General features: G+C 40.0%; 2 protein-coding genes across 5 annotated transcripts in view; one reads left to right on the top strand and one right to left on the bottom strand.

Annotated features, from left to right (window-relative positions):
• The first annotated feature begins 651 nt into the window (after positions 1-651).
• LOC127618865 (protein-L-isoaspartate O-methyltransferase domain-containing protein 2-like) lies at positions 652-11,457 on the top strand. Of its 3 annotated transcripts, none has more exons than XM_052091526.1 (6): positions 652-925; positions 7,648-7,961; positions 8,159-8,261; positions 8,398-8,569; positions 8,671-8,794; positions 9,891-11,457. In XM_052091526.1, exons 2-6 carry the CDS (start codon positions 7,655-7,657, stop codon positions 10,316-10,318), a joined length of 1,134 nt encoding a protein of 377 aa, XP_051947486.1. In that variant the 5' UTR covers positions 652-925; positions 7,648-7,654; the 3' UTR covers positions 10,319-11,457. The 3 variants fall into 3 exon arrangements, with proteins under 3 accessions (XP_051947486.1, XP_051947485.1, XP_051947484.1); XM_052091525.1 differs by lacking the exon at positions 652-925 and adding an exon at positions 951-1,488; XM_052091524.1 differs by lacking the exon at positions 652-925 and adding an exon at positions 2,472-2,817.
• An 83-nt stretch (positions 11,458-11,540) lies between these two features.
• Positions 11,541-20,014, bottom strand: part of asxl1 (ASXL transcriptional regulator 1) — a 39,853-nt gene continuing 31,379 nt past the window's right edge. Inside the window, exons 7-12 of one of the 2 annotated variants that reach the window (XM_052091004.1) lie at positions 19,752-19,871; positions 18,237-18,403; positions 18,060-18,156; positions 17,827-17,932; positions 16,816-17,725; positions 11,541-16,643 (exon numbers count right to left, since the gene is read on the bottom strand). In XM_052091004.1, the coding sequence (XP_051946964.1) occupies positions 13,602-16,643; positions 16,816-17,725; positions 17,827-17,932; positions 18,060-18,156; positions 18,237-18,403; positions 19,752-19,871 (4,442 nt within the window). In that variant the 3' untranslated portion in view covers positions 11,541-13,601. The remainder of the gene's footprint in view (positions 16,644-16,815; positions 17,726-17,826; positions 17,933-18,059; positions 18,157-18,236; positions 18,404-19,751; positions 19,872-20,014) is intronic. The other variant, XM_052091005.1, reaches the window with a different exon arrangement.

The raw sequence follows: 20,014 nt of genomic DNA on the forward strand, positions 1-20,014 counted from the left end.
TTTAAAAGACATTGCTCATTCCCTAAGATTTGTAATGATCTGTGACATTTTATCAAACCAAAGATAAAAGACAAACCAAACACTCCCTCAGTTGAATACTTGTCTGACATCTACTGGATACACAGTGATTCAACTCAGTTACTCTTTAAGGCTTATGAAGACATTTTAATATACCTAATCCTAATTATGAAAATGTAAAAAGGGTTGTATTTGCATTTTGACTAAATTAATATCAAGCTCACTCTTTAAAATGTATGTAAATGACTAAGAACATGTGCTTACATAATTGAAAATGCTCATTTTTAAATGGCCTTCTTATCAAGGCTAATGATACGGGTGTTTGTGAATGTCATAAAATATTATGGCTAGTGCCGGACATGTGCCCATATTTCTGTCCGACACTATGTAGCAGAGAAGGGCCACTTCTATTAAAATTAATGGGAGAAATTTGAACGCCCAACCAAGAAGTTCTGAGCGAACCAACTGTCAACGAATGTAGAAAGGAAGTCCCACCTTACAGTTAAAATAGCCAATCACATTTTAAAGACAGACATCGCCTGTCAATCAACTCGGTAACGCGCATGCGCATTCGCTATAGAAGCCGGAAAATTGCGTGTTTTAGCGTAATACGTGGTAAAGAAGCACAATTTATGATTCCAATATTAACCAATTATATTGCTGAACACATCAATATTTCAATTATGTTATTTTATCGTAATATTGACCAACCGTTTGTGAGATTTCGGTCTTTCCCAATTCCAGCAGATATGATTTGCACTGGCATGACTGAAAATAGCCTCCCGAGAGCGTTCCAAAGATGGACGACATTGGACTAACATGCCGAGGACGGAATGGCATACTATCTACCACACTTACTACTTCTGCCATGTCTGTCTATAGCAGAAATAGTACGAATAGTACCATGGTAATACGCAATTCCGAACTTTTTTTGTATTATTGCTTACAAAACTTTTACATCTAGAGCCTACAGTTTGTGGTCTGTAGGCGGAAACATGTTTTCATTTATTTTGGAGTTGTCCCTACTCGACTTGTTTTTGGTCTGATTTCTGCAAGATTGTTAGAGATCATATCATTCCCAGCTTTCAACTTTGTTTTGAAAATATTTTATTTATTTATTTATTTATTTTAGCTATGACATGTCTCTTCATAAGGAAAATTATTTGATTAATTTTACGCCATTCTGAACTCTGTTGTTTCTGTCCGTGTTCGTGACGTCACTGAGTCAGCTGGCCAATGTTTACATCTCTCGCTGCTCGCAGTGAACGTTTATGGGGAGAAACCGAGACAGAAACAACAGGAGCCATTAAACCGAATGGAGAGCATTTACAAAAAATAGTTCGGGTGTTTCAGTCAGGCGATACAGCTTAGTCGACTGTGGAGTCGCCGAGGTGTTTCCAGTGACGAATTTATCCCAAAACGTCTCCATCCCCATTTCTCTTTGTTTTCATTTTGACTACTTTTTCGCAGGTAAGATTATAAATATAGTATGAGTCGTGCTCACTGTCATAGCTTCATTCTGACGTGGTGATATAATGCTTAACTCGTGGGTAATACATTATCTAACGCTTCTAAACTAAAGAAGCATGCACAATGATATATATATATATATATATATATATATATATATATATATATATATATATATGGACTTAATTTATTTATAAAACAATATATACACAGCTTTTAAGCAGTTATTAAGAGGAGTGACGTTGCCCTCTGTGTTGTGATAGAGGCAATATTTTAAGAATATTAATAGCAAATTGTTTTATAAACCTTCCTATTTATTTTAAAGACAGAGATTTATAATCTCTTTTTTTAAGTGCAAATATTTTCTACCTAACAATATTTTATATTGATTTTTAATATTCTCCTTTATTTAATGAGTTCTGTTTTCCATAAAAAGTATTTTGACACCCTCCAGAGTGAAGTGGGTTGAACAGATATGATGTATTTATTGTTATTTATTTAGTATTTAAGAACAAATTGAATGGAGAGCTTGTTGCATATTTATTTTATTTAAATGTCTCTGTGTTAGTGATTGCTGCATATGGATAGTCTTTGCCCATGTTGTTGATAAAATAAATGGGAATTCTATCACCAAAGTGTGTCATTTAACATATTTGAGTCTGTTATTGACTTGACATGACCGCATAATTACAGACTTATAAATTCTTGATCCAACATTCATATTTTAAAAGACATTGCTCATTCCCTAAGATTTGTAATGATCTGTGACATTTTATCAAACCAAAGATAAAAGACAAACCAAACACTCCCTCAGTTGAATACTTGTCTGACATCTACTGGATACACAGTGATTCAACTCAGTTACTCTTTATTTTGGAGTTGTCCCTACTCGACTTGTTTTTGGTCTGATTTCTGCAAGATTGTTAGAGATCATATCATTTCCAGCTTTCAACTTTGTTTTGAAAATATTTTATTTATTTATTTATTTTAGCTATGACATGTCTCTTCATAAGGAAAATTATTTGATTAATTTTACGCCATTCTGAACTCTGTTGTTTCTGTCCGTGTTCGTGACGTCACTGAGTCAGCTGGCCAATGTTTACATCTCCCGCTGCTCGCAGTGAACGTTTATGGGGAGAAACCGAGACAGAAACAACAGGAGCCATTAAACCGAATGGAGAGCATTTACAAAAAATAGTTCGGGTGTTTCAGTCAGGCGATACAGCTTAGTCGACTGTGGAGTCGCCGAGGTGTTTCCAGTGACGAATTTATCCCAAAACGTCTCCATCCCCATTTCTCTTTGTTTTCATTTTGACTACTTTTTCGCAGGTAAGATTATAAATATAGTATGAGTCGTGCTCACTGTCATAGCTTCATTCTGACGTGGTGATATAATGCTTAACTCGTGGGTAATACATTATCTAACGCTTCTAAACTAAAGAAGCATGCACAATGATATATATATATATATATATATATATATATATATATATATATATATATATATATATATAGGCCTATATATATATTATTATTATTTAAAAAAGTTTTTTAATGAGCTTTCTCATATCTGTACTTGAGAAACGGCCCATTTATTTATCAAAAACATGTGTCCGCGTTTGTTTTTAGCGAATGGCGCAGCTGCACTTGACCGCGCGGTGATTGGTGGGGACCGTTCCTCACATCTGCAGTTTCTGCAACAGCGTCTCTAGGGAAGCTTTAACTTTCCTGCAGAGCGGCACAGCGCCACCATACGTTGACTGAAGGAATATTGACACATTTGCAGTTATGTTGAACTGGAAAGTATCAGGACAATTTAGCCACTGTTAAAAAGGAATTAATGTCATTGCATTATATAGCCTAACAAATTGTTATATAAAACCAAATTGGGGTTCTTTCAATGAAAGATAGAACAAGTACACATTTTGAGAATAAATACTATTCAAAATGAAGACAAAAAGGTATTTGTGCTGTTATACAGCTTAGTGGAAAACTGTAAGAACTCTGTCTGTGTGACACGATATAAATTCCTGTGTTTGTTTTGGGCGACCTGCTTGGACACGCCTCACCCACGACAACGTTACTCCACCAATGGCGTGAGTTGGAGGTGGGGCTATATCTTTGTTTGATAAAGGGCAGATGAGGGGCGTAATCCGAAAGCTAGTTTGAAAACATTGTTTATATTTATAATTCCATTTGGTGGCGCTAATGTCACAGGAATTACATACTTCAGCTTTAAATGTAGTTCAGCCAAAAAGGAAAATTATTTAATCATTTACTCACCCTCATGCCATCCTGGATGTGTAAGACTTTCTTTCTTCAGCAGAACACACATTTTTTAGAAGCATATCTCAGCTCTGTACATCCTTACAATGCAAGTGAATTGTGATCAGACCTTTGTTGCTCCAAAAATCATAATGGTTTTAGAGCTACAAAGGTCTGATCACCATTCACTTACATTGTAAGGAAAATCACATAAAGAAAACATAAAAGTAATTCATAGGACTCCAGTGGTGAAATCCATAACTTCAGAAGCAATATGATAGATGTGTGTGAGAAACAGATCACAATTTAAGTCCTTTTTCACAGTCAATCTCCACTTTCACTTTTACATCTGAAAGCCACATTTGGTGTCTGTTTAGTTTCACTTTCAAATGTGAAAGTGGGGATTTAGAGTCAAATAAATAACTAAAATGTTTATCTGTTTCTCATCCACATCTGTCATATCGCTTCTAAATATATGGATTTAACCACTGGAGTCATATGAATTACTTTTATGTTTCCTTTATGTGATTTACCTTACAATGCAAGTGAATGGTGATCAGACCTTTTGTAGCTCTAAAAATCTGAATCAGAAGCGATATGATAGGTGTGGGTGGGAAACAAATGAATATTTAAGTCCTTTATTACTATAAATTCTCCTCCATATCCACTAGGTGGCAACATAAATGAAGTATGCGACTTGCCAAAAACAAAAGTGAAAGTATAACGGAAAGTGGGGATTGATCGTAAAAAGGGCATAAATATTGATCTGTTTCTAACCCAAACTTATTTTGCTTCTGAAGATATGCATTGAATCACTGGAGTCATGTGAATTACTTTTTTACTGCCTTATATGATTTTGGACCTTCAGAGTTCTGGCCACCATTCACTCACATTGTATGGACCTGCGGAGCTGAGATATCTTTCTAAAAATCTGTTTTGTGTTCTGCAGAAGAAAGACAGTCATACACATCTGGGATAGCATGAGAGGGGGTAAATGATGAGAGAATTTTCATTTTTGGATGAACTATCCCTTTAAATGTAATTGTAAAAATTGCTAGAAAAGGTGAGGTTAGTTTTTAAGTAGTTTTAGTAATGAAATGTTTAGGGGGGATACACAATACACATAACTTTTGGTCATTTGTAATCAGTTCTTTTTTTATTGAGATTTTCAACCAACATTTTATGAGATTGCCTATTCCTATTTACAGGTCATTAATCATGATAATGAAAGAAGTAAACCTATGAGCCAAAACATTTGACCACTTGTCTAATATACTGTTGGTCCTCTGCGTGCTGCCAAAACAGAACCAACAGACTCTACAAGACCCCTGAAGGTGTCCTGTGGTATCTGGCATCAAGAGATTTGCAGCAGATCCTTCAAGTCATGTAAGTGGAGAGGTTGAGCCATCGTGGATTTGACTTGTTGGTCCAGCACATCCCACAGATGCTCAATCGCATTGAGATCTGGGGAATTATGAGGTCAGGGCAACACCTTGAACTCTTCATCATGTTCTTCGAACCATTCCCAAACAATGTGTGCAGTGTGGCAGGGCGCATTATCTGGCTGAAAGAGTGGTGGTGGAGTAGTGGTCTAAGCACATAACTGGTAATCTGGTAATCAGAAGGACGCTGGTTCGAGCCCCACAGCCACCACCATTGTGTCCTTGAGCAAGGCACTTAACTCCAGGTTGCTCCAGGGGGATTGCCCTTGTAGTAAGGGCTCTTTGGATAAAAGCGTCTGCCAAATGCATAAAATGTAAAAATAAAATGAAAATGAAAGAGGCCACTGCCAGCTGGGAATACCATTACCATGAAGGGGTGTACCTGATCTGCAACGATGTTTAGGTAGGTGGCATGTGTCAAATTGACGTGCACAAGAATGGCCGAACATTACCCAGAGCATCACACTCCCTTCACCGACTTGTCATCTTCCCACAGTGCATCCTGGTGCCATCACTTCCCCAGGTAAATGGTGCGCACGTACACAGCCGTCCACATGATGTCAAAGAAAACGGGACTCATCGGACCAGGCGACATTCTTCCACTTTTCCAAGGTCCAGTTCCTACCTTGCGTGCCCTACAATTGAAGGTGTTTTCGATGGTGGACAGGGGTCATCATGGGCACTCTGACCTGTCTGTGGCTACGCAGCCCCATATACAGCAGGGTGCAAGTACAGCATGTGTGTTGTGACACATTCCTCCCGTAACCATTAAACTTTTCTGTGACTTAAGTAGACCTTCTGTCAGTTTAGACCAGATGCCATTGGTTGAAGTGGTGGCTTAGCTCTTAAGGCTCTTAACTGGAACCCAGGGGTTCAAGCCCCAGCTCTGCCAAGATGCCACTGTTGGGCCTTTGAGCAAGGCCTTTGACCCTGGCTGCCCTGTGCTCAGCTAAGCTGGGCTAAGCAAAAAAATGAATTTCACTGTATATGTTAAAAATGTATAATGTGTGCCCAAAAATAAAGGTTTCTTCTTCTTCATAGCCTTTGTTTCCCTCACGCATCAATGAGCCTTGGGCGCCCAATATGTCACCGGTTTGACCTTCCTCGGACTACTGTCGGTAGTTTCTCACCAATGCTTACCAGGTGCACCCCACAAGCATTGCGTTTCAGAAATGCTCTGACCCAGTTGTCTGGCCATAACATAAAAATTGGCCCTTGTCAAAGTCTCTCAGGACTTTACTCCTGCCTATTTCTCCTGCATTTAACATGTTAACTATGAGAACTGACTGTTCCCTTATCATCTAATCTACCCAGACATTAACATGTGGCCTTGTTAGGAGATGGTCAACGTTATTCGCTTCAACTGTGTGGTCATAATGTTTTGGCTCATCTGTGTATACAGCTTCAGATGTTATCTCAGGGATTTCAAAAGATTTTCAGTCGTGTTATTCATTTAAACTGCACAATTTGGACTGAAGACATTACAGCATCATTTTCTGTTAATATAAGCTGCTATGAAACAATGTATGTTGTGATAAGCGCTATACAAATCAAAATTAATTGACTTGACCTTTATGCATGGTGGCATTTTTTTCATGAGGAGCCTTCCATGTCACATGGCCCTAGTTCACTAGGTTCAGCATTAATTCAAAGAATATTAAAACAAATACATTTTGATAATTATATATGCTGTTCATTTTTTGGAGTACCGAAACAAACAAAAAAAGTTATTGCTGGTCAATTCAGCTTTATTAAACTTAAAGGATAGTTCACCTAATAATGCAAATTCTTTCATCATTTACTCACCCACATGCCATCCCAGATGTATATGACTTTCTTTCTTCTGCAGAACACAAACAAAGATTTTTAGAAGTATATGTCAGCTCTGTAGGTCTTCACAATTCAAGTGAATGGGTACCAAAATGTTTAAGCTCTAAAAAGTATATGAAGGCAGATTAAAAGTAATCCATAAGGCTCCAGTGGTTCAATGCATATCTTCAGAAATAAATAAGTGTGGGTTAGAAACAGATCAATATTTATGCCATTTTTTACTGTCAATCCCCACTTTCAGTTATACTTTCACCTCTTGTTTTGTTTTTGGCAATACACATGATTCATGCATGTTGCCACCTAGTGGGTATGGAGGAGAATTTATAGTAATAAAGGACTTAAATATTGACCTGTTTCTCACCCACACCTGTCATATTTCTTCAGAAGACATGGAATAAACCTTATGGATTACAAAAAGAGTCTTATGGATTACTATTATGCTTCCTTTATATGCTTTTTGGAGCTTCAAATTTTTGGGTGAACTATCCCTTTAATCTTTAATGCTAGTCTCAATTCTCAAATAAACAGTTAGTATGTTTCCAAACTTTCTTCTTCAGATACAGTATGTGCACACTTACTGTATATTCTTCCTCTTTCTTCTTCTGTTTCCCCCCTAACAAAGAGATAAAATGGGAGGTGCAGTAAGTGCTGGGGAAGACAATGACGAGTTGATTGACAACCTTAAAGAGGCCCAATACATTCGCTCTGATCTGGTTGAACATGCCTTCAGGGCCATTGATCGTGCTGACTACTATCTAGAGGAATTTCGTGACAGTGCCTACAAGGACCTGGCCTGGAGACATGGCAACATCCATCTTTCTGCACCGTGTATCTATTCTGAGGTGATGGAGGCCTTAGACCTTCAGCCTGGCCTGTCCTTCCTCAACCTAGGCAGTGGCACAGGCTATCTCAGCACCATGGTTGGACTTATATTGGGTGAGTTCATACAGAATCGGAAAGCTGTGGTTTTAATTTTCTTATCACACTGTCAATAACACTGCTGACATGATCAGCTAAACACCTGGAATCAATGTCATGTTACAAACATATGGCGGCATTACAATTATTATTTTGAGGTTTGTTGTTGCAGAAATGGTTGTGTGGAATGTGATCGTTGACTTAAACTGTTTCAGGGCCATTTGGTGTGAATCATGGTGTTGAATTGCATGAAGATGTTATAGAGTATGCTTACCAGAAGCTGGACTTCTTCATCAAGACAAATGACAGTTTTGACAGGTGCAGTAACTTTATCTTTTGACTTTGTAATAAAAATGTGTCTACAACACACTCATTATCTTTTTATTTCTAGTACGAAAAAGGATGAAAAATGTCTGTATCTGAAATACTGCTTATCAACACCTTTTTGCTCTAGGTTTGAATTCTGTGAGCCCTCCTTTGTGGTGGGAAACTGTCTGGAAATTGCCCCAGAAAGTAAGCAGTATGACAGGGTTTACTGCGGCGCAGGAGTCCAGAGGGAACATGAAGACTACTTGAAGAAGTTGTTAAAAGTAGGGGGTATCTTAGTACTGCCTCTGGAAGAAAAGGTGAGTAATCAAAACTCAAACCAATTTTTACAGTGCACCTGATCTCAGGTAATCCAAGAAAGATATTTTATTTATGTTGATATACTTCTCATTTGTTCTAGCTCACTAAAATTACTCGAACAGGATATAACACTTGGGAGGCAAGAAAGATAATAGCTGTGTCCTTTGCACCACTGGTGCTCCCTAAACACAGGGAAAATTGCAAACCTAGAGCAGTGTCCCTACGTAAGTTACCATCAATGATTTATTCATATACTACAATTTAATGATAATGCTATTAGCGTTTATGCTTGAATTCAGTCAAAAAGTGTTTCAAACAATGATAAAACTTTGTTTTAAGCTCAAATTGTGCAACCTACATTGAACAAGCCTGATGCAACCATTTACGAGTAGTATTATGAACAATTTACACAAACATTTGTTTTGTTTGTTTCATGAATTAGACCCATTTTCTGTATATATACCGATCAGCTACAGCATTAAAACCATATGCCTAATATTGTGTAGGTTCCCTCGTGCCGCCAAAACAGCGCCAACCTGCATCATTCTGAGATTATACTTCTCACTACAATTGTACAGAATGGTTATCTGAGTTACTGTAGCCTTTGTCAGTTTGAACTAGTCTGGCCATTCTCTGTTGACCTGATCATCAACAAGGCATTTCCGTCCACAGAACTGCTGCTCACTGGATGTTTTTTGTTTTTGGCACCATTCTGAGTAAACTCTAGGGACTGTTGTGTGAAAATTCCAGGAGATCAGCAGTTACAGAAATACTCAAACTAGCCCATCTGGCACCAACAATCATCCATGCGATTATCTAATCAGCCAATCGTGTGGCAGCAGTGCAGTGTATAAAATCATGCAGATACGGATCAGGAGCTTCAGTTAATGTTCACATCAACCATCAGCAGGTGGAAAAAGTAATCTCAGTAGGTGATCTCAGTAATTTAAACTGTGGCATGATTAATGGTGCCAGCTGGGCTGGTTTGAGTATTTCTGTAACAGCTGATCTCCTGGGATTCAACAGTCTTTACATTTATTCAGAATGGTGCCAAAAACAAAAAACATCCAGTAAGCTGCAGTTCTGTGGACAGAAATGCCTTGTTGAGAGGTCAACAGAGAATGGCTAGACTGGTTTGAACTGACAAAGTCTACAGTAACTCAGATAGTCACTCTGTACAATTGTGGTGGGAAGAATATTATCTCAAAATGCTATTCTGAGATGTGGGATGCCGCTGTTTTGGTGGGACGAGGGAAACCCACACAATATTAGGCATGTGGTTTTAATACTGATCAGTGTATGTTGTTTCATATTACCCAGCTGCCATGTTTGAGGTGCGGAGTCTCCAGGATTTGGCCCGTATCAACATTCGTCACATTCTAAAGAAAGCTGGGTCTGGATCCTTGCCCCTATTCGGGAGAACTGAATCCCAGCGGAGAAATCTCCTTAGACAAAAACGTGAGCACCGCGATTCAGCTCTACTGACCAATAGTTATTTATTCATGAGTCGTATGATCCCTGGACCCATGGATAACAACAACAACCAGTCATCGACAGACAATGAGGATGAAGATGAAGACTGCAGGAGGGTTTGTGAACAAGGGGAGAAGAAAGAGGAGGATGGGAGGAGAAAAGAGGGAGGTATTTTGGTGATAGAGACTCCAGTTAACCTTATAAGGAAGAGGATACTCAGCCTGCCTTTGCCAGAGCCTCTCAAGCTGTATCTTCTTTACTACAGAGAGAAGTAGATCCCACTTACCACAGTCTTATGTTACAGACTACTCACAGGTACCTTACACCGTCACTATCAACCCCTGTCAAGACTCTTTGGCTGTATAGTCACCGATTTTATTTCAAAATCATCATATCTTATTTCCAGCTTCTCTTAAAGGTATAGTTCACCCAAAAATATTTTTTTGACAATTTACTTATCCTTATGTAGTTTAAAACCCACATCTGAGGGTGGGTTTTAAAGTGGGACACAAAAACTAAAGGAAAAATTTATCATAAATGTAGTTAATGCAGCTCATGCATCATATTTCAAGTCTTCTGAAGTAATTTGATAAAGAAAGAAAAGATAGTCATATGGGTTTGGAATGACATGAGGGTGTGAAAATTATGAGCATTTTCATTTTTTGATGTACTAGCCCTTAAATTAACATGAAGTGCTTCAAGTTAACAGCGTCTTACCACATTGTCCTGGCCACATTAAACTGCACCACCCTTTGTTCTTTTACATTACACAACATTATGTAACTGAGATATGTACTTACAAAATGTAATATCTGGATTTAGAACCAAGAGTACAAACCATTACACCACGGTATCAAAGAGAATTAAAATTTATATATTTTAATTTGCAGATGGACTTTTTCAAACAGACACATGATAAATGGATAATCATCTATTAAATCAGAAAAGCAGTATTGTTTCTTGTAACAAAAATCTCTTGGCATTTGTGCATATATTTGAGTAAGTGATTGTGTCTGTATGTATTAACATAGAAGCTGTTATAGCCACTTGTATTCTTCTGGTGTAAGGATTTGTAAAATCAAATGTGTAATTGTGTACCTACTGACACATATTGTGTGCAGATACAAAGACAGGTTAAAAAAAAAAAGGTGTTTGTCTTCCCAACATAAACAGTCTTGTAGTTTCAGGAAATTCAAGCTAAAGACTGATTATCTGATGTGTTTTGCTATTGCCATTTAAAAATAATCTTGGGTTTGTACTAGGGCTGTCAATCAATGACATTTTTTAATCGAATTACATGGTGTCCCAATTAATTAATCGCGATTATTTGCATATACAAATATTTGCTGAGAAAGCCCCTCATATAAATATAATTCTATATATAATTATGAAATAATGATACATAGTTATCTATAAATATAAATATTATATATATATATATATATATATATATATATATATATATATATATATATATATATAATAAAAAAAAAATACAAATTCAGATAATTACAATGCATTACATTCTTGTAGCAGAAGAGTTAATCATTGATAAGACAATACAAAAAGCGGCTTTAGAATACAATGTATTGTTTACTACCATATTATTGATCATAAGTCAATCATTGGCATACAGTTCACAGCAATCCATTTCACAAGTGAATTTGTCAATCAGTTCGAGATTTATTATGAGGGCTTGTTTAAAGACCGTCAATTTACACCTGCGTCAGACATGCTTGTGTAGAGTGTCTGGTGCGTTGCGTCATAAATATACAATTTTTAGGTCACTGTGTCAAGTTAAATATAGTTTAATACTTAGAACACATCTTGAGATCCCTTAGTTCCGATTTACACTCCCAAGTGTTTTGAACGCAAAAGCATAATGCATGTTTGTGTTGTTCTGCTGCTCAAGGGTGTTTTTCTGTATAAACTGAACATTGTCAAGCAGCTCAAGTTTCACTTAATGCCCTTTGGAGTAAACAGGTGGGACTACAAGCTTGTATTTCTCTGGAATTGTCCATATCATTGAAGGCATTAAAATTAATTGCACTGAATTAACATGTTAAATTGACAGCCCTAATTTGTACTGACATCATGGTCTTTGTTTTGATATTCAGAAGGTATAGTTATATAGGTATAGTGGTGCTCTTAATTATGGTTACAATTTGTCCAGTGATTTTAAAAGCACTGATAGTGTCATTGGGATTGAAATTTTATATTGTTGCAGTTATGAACAAACCATTCTAAAAAAATTCTATATTTAGAAAAGGGCAAAAGGTCATATCCTTGGAGCTGTTATCTCTCTAACCAAATGAAACAAAGAATAGGTGAACAAAGGCATACATCATTGAAGAAATGTCTTCTCACAGTGATGGAATTTTAGATGATTCAAATGTTTTGCAATATTACATCTGCTTATTAACTACAACTCATTTGAATTTAAATGAAAGTGAATGTGGCAAATATATATATATATAAATATATATTATATTTATAGCCTTTTCAAAGTGGGTGCTAAATGTAGCAAACACCAAAGGGTCCAAAATTACTTGTATGAGGCAAAGTACCTTTTCTATGTTCCCAGTGACGGGGAAACATTAACTATTACATTGTTGATCTAGTCTGAGACAAAAATGGAGACTGTAGTTTAAATAAACATTTAATATAAAATTCAATAAAGTGATTGATGAAATACTGTTTTGGCTCATGTGTGGGATGGACATTAAATACAGAATTTAGATTTGTATAGTGTGAGAGACCATATCTAAATATGCATTATTATGAGGGATGGAGAAATAAAATATTTCCTGAACAGGTGACACTAAAACAAATATTATCTGCACATGTGCTAATCATAAAATACAATACTAGAGCTACTAGAATAAAAAATTAAAAACCAGTGGCCCACTCCACCCTCAGTTAAATACAGATAAAATACGCTCACTTTCAGCTTTATTAGATTTGAATACTGTGCTTAACCGCCAAGTACAGACTGGACTTCACTTTGGATGAGAAAATAAAATGAAAACAAAAGGAGGGAAAGCACTTAACAAAAATGTAATTTTTCGTTTAATGATTAAAAAAATATTTCTTTGCAAGACATTACACAAAAAATACTCTTAAAGCTCTCTTCACAGAGTCATCAAGAGAAGAAAATAAACAGGAACGCCACCATTTTCACTGAACTGATGACTGGTGTCAAGTAGATGAGGTAAATGTTTTGTTGCAGGGGGAAAGAAAAGGCACAATTGACAATCAACCGTGCCACGTAAATTCACATAATAATACCAATATATAATTATTATTGAAATCATAATAATAATAACACCATCATAACAGCAATAGAAAAAATATGCAACAAAAATACAGACTGAATTTTATCTTACAAGCCCTACTGTATTGCCTGGCCCATCAACAAAAATCTGGCCAGCCACATCTTCGCTCACAAGAGTCCAAGACTTCCTGTAGTATATAACCACTTGCAAGGGGCTAGAATGTCAAGAGTGGCCAAAGTATTTGCTCTGACCTATAGGCTCAGTTTTGAGGAGCTGCATCAAACTATCTGACCACTAGACAAGACACGCAGAGTTTGGAGGGGCCAATGCAATCATCGTGGCAGAAAGCACCACAGCCTTGGCACATGATCATGGCCTTAAGTCGGCAGGAACACTTCAGAGCCACTTCTTCTGCGGCACTGTCTGCAAATGCCTGAATGCTTAGCTTAGAATTCTGGCCTCCACCACTGCCGACACTCATGCGTGGCCTTAGCTGCAGCACACCATCAGCTAAACTGCGGGAGAACCCACTACCGTCCACCATGGAAACATTAGCTGTGTAACTGAAGCTGGTGGAGGACCCCCCACACTGCTGTAGTTTTGGTAGCTTGCCATATAGCTGATAAGGGAGATGAGAGGCAGACGAGGAAGGAGAGGAGACAGGAGTGGCTGAGGTGTCTGTTTGGCGACGATAAGGGTTTTTGACTGGTTCCTTTTTGGCCATTCTGGCAAGAGACATTTCCATATTTAGCAGTCCCTCCATAGCTCCACCACCACCATGAAAACTGTCCAGAGTGCTCGAAGGCTCCTTTTTGGTTATAACAAAAGAAGTATTGCAGCTGATAGGAGCAGGTGAATTTTTGGTGAGAGCTTGTTGGCACGAAGGGCGTGAGGTGACTTCATTCTTTACTGTAGCTACAGGGGAGAGCGGTTGCTGATTTGTCTGAGGTGGCTGGGGTTTGGTTGGGCGCCAGTTAATCTTAACAGTAGGTACAACCTCAGAGGGACAAAGGTTGCTGCGTGGAGATGAGGGAGCATCAGCCGTGGTTCTGCACACAGACTGGGAGAGATTGTTTGGATGTTGTTGAAAGCCAGCAGGCCTCTCTGGAGTTTCACCCCGTTGAGGCTGAGGTCCAGGGTGCTCTTTAATGACAGCCGATTCATAAACCAGAGCATTTTGGGAGTTAATTTCCATTGAGGTCCTGACAGCAGAGTTTGAGGGAAGCGATGTTATGACAGGTACTGCTCCTGGGGGCACTTGACCTCCTGGTTGTTGGGAACTGAATTGAATATTCGTGGATCTTGGGCTAGCTTCCTCAAATAAGCATACCATTCGTGATTGAGCAGAACCTGGTGGGGAAGAACCAAAGTTCCAGCCAGGTCCAGGAGATACTCGAGCTGATGGGGCTTTGTGCTGAAACTCAGAGCCACTAGATTCTATAGACCCTCCCGTCTCAGATGGGCCTCTATAACGTGGACCCAAGTTCCTTGGAGGTCCTCCAGGTTGACGATTTGCTGTGTTACCCGCAGGGGCACCTGGGAGTCTATTAATTTCCAGTTTGCTGACCGAGTGAGGCTGGGGTAAAACCTTTTCTAACGGTAGGCTACCTTGAAGAAGCTGGGTGACAAGAGGATTGTTGGCCTCTACTGAGGAAACTGGTCGAGTTGAGTTTGGAGTCGAGACTCTTCTGCCAATTGGAGCAACTGGAGAATTTTTTAGTCCATAATCCTCTGCAGGCCCTCTGCTGATAATTTTGTTTTCATCCTCTGTTGGGACAAAGAGCTTCACACCATTGCTGTTATCATTCATTCTTAGATTTCTGCTTTGGTCCCATTCTGCCTGTGTGATATATGCATGCAATTGGGCTTGAGTGGGCGCAGCAGCAGTCTGGTCCTGAGCATGGTTTATAGCATGGATACGTATTGTATGCTGCTTTTGAGGATTAAATACTGGCTGGTTTGGCACACCATTAGGGAAGCGAGCCTGGATGACAGTTTGATTGTGGGTAGGGTTAGATACATGGGCCTGTATGACTGGTTGCTGTTGCTGTGGAGGACTCAACATTGATGAAGCAAGTCGACTTGGGGTCTGAATGACAGGCTGATTCTGTAACTTTGAATTCGGAAATTGTATGTTGTTACTATTCATCTGTGTTCCATGACAGTCTATGGCTTCATTCTCTTGAGTTTCATTTTCAAAGTCTGATGCAGTTTCTGTTGAATCACTGTGTGCTCCAGTGTCATCTTCTCCAGCACTACCTGGCAGACAAGGCAGAGAGCCCGATTCATATTTGGCATCAGCATCACCTCCACAATTCTTATGTTCTGGTAACAACCCCTCTCTCATGGAATGCTGTTCACTCCCTTCCACCCATCCATTTCGGGCAATAATGGGCGTCTCTTTGGGTATTTTTATGTCTGAACCATGCTGGATAACGCCAGTTGTCCCTGGATGATGCTCACCACCATTCTGTTCACCTTCCCAGGGTTGAGATGAAGCTGCCAGGGTCCTAATGACATCCACACCCTGGGCCCCAAATCTTGGCAGAGAGTCTGGTATGGAAGTGGGTACTAAAGAAATGGTATCATTTGATGCTGAGGTGCAAACAGGCGTGGTTGTTCTACTCTCAATGGACTCCGTCTCCTCAGCTCTGCCCTCTTGATGACTGCAAAAAGACTCTGATTCACTTGGCGTAGGCACTGGGGTTTCTAAGGTCTGCTCGGAGGCTTTATCACTTGGGCAGGCTGTCACATCTTCCACTCCACAAATCTCCTCCACCTGGTCCTGGGATGCAGGGCTGTCAGCTGCAGGTGGTGATGGTGTGAGTGTTTTTGGAGACTCTGATTGTGGCAGAGATGGGTTTGAAAACACAGAGGATGGAGATGGTGGAGTAAGTGGGGTTGTGGCTTGAGGCATCACTGTTGAATCTACACTGGACAGCTGTAGTTGTGCTCCAGATGAATGAGAGCTCGCAGGCGATTCCTGCTCCTCCAAATCATCTCGTCCTCCTTCTCCTCGTCTTCCTCCTCCAGGTTCAACGGGACCCGGGTGCTCTCTTGAACGCCTCCCGCAGGTGCGATCCGGTATCCCAGTACCACCCCCCGGGCCGCTCCCCCGAGGCCCTCCCCCTTCCCCAGAGGCTGCAACAGCAGCAGCGGCTTCCCGCTGGGCTCGGGCTTGCTGTGCACGGGCCTTGATGTCCGCCAGGGTGCGCGCCCCCGTCCCAGAGCGCCGCGACCCTTCACTGGGGGGCACGATGCGGGGACAGATTTGGTACGTTGGCGGCCCCTTGACCCAGGGCGGTTTGATCCGGGAGAGCTGTATCTAAGGAGGTGGGAGGAAGAGAAACACATGAGATAGGTTTTAATTTCATGGATATTATTTTAAAACAACTGCAAAGAATAAGGTTCAAGCATACGTTTGTAAAACCGATTATCTACCAATCTGACTAATCTGAAAAATCAATCAATCAATCAATCAATCGTGTCCACCATACCCTGATTGGCGGGACCTTAGGCTCCTCTGTTGAAGGTTGTGGCTTTTCTGAGTGCACACAGTCAACTGTGTTACGAAAGGACTGACGCTCATCCAGCCGCGCTCTTTTCTCTGGAAAGCTGGTGAAGGCCTGGGACTCGTCTGGCCTCCTCTTCTGATCTTTGAGCTGAAGTGCAGGGCTTGCTGTGGTAGGACTGGCTGCTGGGCTGCTCTCCCTGCTGCTTGCACCTGTGCCTGCTGTGCCAGTGGTGATGACTGAAGCCCCGTCATCAAGCGGGTCTGTACCAACAGCAGCCGTTGAGGAGGAAGAGGAAGAAGAGTCAGAGCTTGCGGCAAAAGCCTGTCTGTCTGAGGCAGAGGAGGGAGATGAAGAGGGCGACGATGATGACGATGTTGAAGAAGAGGATGAGGACGGAGAGGAGGTGGATGCAACAGCCGGTTCGGCCACTTCAGACAGCAGGTGTGTGGAGGCTTCTGGTTCATCGCAGGTTGAGTTTGTGGAGGCTGGAGGAGGTGTAGGTACAGGAACAGGGGAGGGGACTGCTTCTGCAGAGAGGTCTTCTTCTGGGGCTTTCAGTCCAAGGTCTTCTTGAAGGACCACCTCTCCCTGAACTACTGTAGCTTCTGGGACTGGTGATGCAACTGATGTTACAACATCTGAGGTTGTATTGCTCTCAGTTGGTTCTGCTGGTGGAACAGCTGCAGCCGTAGTTTTGCAAAGTGTGCGACGAGCCCTACGTCTAAGGTCAGCTCGTGAACGGCGTCTTATACGGCCTTCCCTCCTTCGTCTTCCAACATTTCGCCTCTTGGGTGTAACCACTGTGGCAGAATCAGAGTCCAGAACTGCACCTGCAACATCTCCCTCATCACTCATTGTGAGTTTTAATGCCTCCTCTCTAGTCAAGCCAGACCTTCAGAAACAAATAAAACAGAATTAAACAAAAAGATAAACTTTCTCCAGCAGCTTCATTAACACTTTAAGATTAGCAGATTCTTAAAGAGGCTATTGAACCTTTGACCATGATACTCCTCAAAGAATTTCTCCTTCCATGCCTCTACTTTCTTCTCCTTCTCCATCTCTTGCCTGAACCGAACTTGCATCTCATGTGTGAACTCGCCTTCAAGAAAGCAAAAACATTTTTAAGTACCATTATTGCATATTGTCTAGAAGAACATATTAGGTCACTTTACCTTTTATAATTTCCATTCTGTTAATTTCTGTTCATAAACTAGAAAGACACTCACCCTCAGCAAGCCGCTCTTTCCAGCTCTGGGAGGCATGAGTGAAGAATTCATTATTGAGGGCTGAGCTGCTTAGCCGTGCAAGGCCATCAGGGCCAACCTATGCATTACAAGGCGAGAAATTATGTGAGAAATATACATAGATGTAAGTAAAATAAAATTTAAGTCTTTAACTCATACCTGTCTGTCCACCTCTGGAAGAAGATGGAGGAGTTGCTGCTGCGAGTGAGTGGGAAATGCAGCAAAGGTTCGTGTGTTGATGAGAGCACGAATGTTAGTGTTGACCAGGATGGAGCCTGGAGTCTCAAAATCCACCTCCACTCCTCCTCTGTTCCTCTTCATGGGACCTGTAAATACAGTTCTGCATTAAGTATACACGATAGCATAATTTGACCTATGGATTTGTGCATGGCAGGAACACATGTATGTAGTTTCTTCAGAGCAGTTTCTTTTGTGTTTACTTTGATGCATACAATATCTGTGAATATATTATGAATCTGTTGATAATGAACGTACATGAATATATGATTAAGGGATAGCAAATATTTATTATTTACAGTCTGTTAAAGCAGAACTCCATTAAAGCAATAATAGTTTTACATTCCACCTGAGTCACAAGTTTTTTCATTATTTGGCAATTGAGCTTTGCTTAAGTCAGGAAGCAAGTGAGTGCCTAAAAGCACTACAAGGAAATTCAAACATAGTTGCTTACTAAACCTGGTCTTCCATGCCAGGTGCACTGACACAAAGGTTTGTCTACTTAAGCTAGCATTTAATACATTGTTTACCAGAGATGAGGCAATGGAGTAAATACTGCAATTGCAACTGGTAATAGCACATATTAAGTGGGTTTACACTTTAAAAGTTTGATTTCAGTCAGACTAAAACAATATTTTTTCTTTCTACAATGTCATGTAAACGTTTTTGTCCGAATTAATCATGCCAGTCAGATTATTGTGAAGTCAGACTAACAGACCTAGATGATGCGATTGTAGCTCGGCTTTGCCTAGAACGTGAATCGGATCGACTGGCTTAGCATTTTGTGTGTGCTAAAAGACAGAGATGATGAACAATGTGTATTTAACACTTCCTCAGCTGATATACTTCCTTCAAATATTCAATTATGCATTGTGTCATGTAGAACTGGACAGACAGGTGAAGAATGTATGACTATGCAAAAACCAACTCTAGCTCAATAATAACGGTGTATGTAAACTTACTGAATGATACCTTTACTTTTGGAGGTTTATGTCACTGCTAATGCAATTTTTTGCATTCAATATACATTATATTGCATACAAAATACAGCCTCAAACAAGATTAAAAAAGAAACCCATATTCTATATTTATTAGCATAAAACATGGCAAACAGACACATGTTACACAATGTTTTGCATCCACCCATCTAATGTGAAAAATAAATGCTAGCACTAATTCAAGAATGGCTATTTGTTTATTTGCACACTTTTTTTCAGACTCCTTAATTGGTGGATGAAATATTCAGTAACGGCTGACAAATTATTTTTTATTACTTGGAGTAATTGGCTAAAAGCCACAAGATTTCATCAGTTTAATTCCTGGGGCAGGTGAGGAGGATTCCCTAATGTTAATTACTGATGATCTGGGAGATAGTGGTAAGCAAGGGGCTTAGGTGGTAGTAATTAATACATGGATCCTTGTTTTCATCCTCTGTACCTGAACGAAGGCCACGCATGCTCTTGAAGTGCTGGGTGCGTTTCCAGCCCAGCTCGGAGCGGGCACGGAGAGTGGGGCCTGGACCCCCCCTAGAGCCTTCCCTGCGCCTCCCCGCTGCTCCTGAGGGTAAAGGTGGGGGGAGGATGGAGGCTGGTGAGACTCTCTGAGAATGAGTGTGTGAGGGTAGGGCAGCTGAGGCATAAAGGCTAGTGGCACTAAAGAGGCCAAAGTGACAGGCAAAGATTTGGCATGTGCGTAAAATA

This window comes from Xyrauchen texanus, chromosome 25, assembly GCF_025860055.1.
Source record: "Xyrauchen texanus isolate HMW12.3.18 chromosome 25, RBS_HiC_50CHRs, whole genome shotgun sequence".
NCBI classification, from domain to species: Eukaryota; Metazoa; Chordata; class Actinopteri; order Cypriniformes; family Catostomidae; genus Xyrauchen; species Xyrauchen texanus.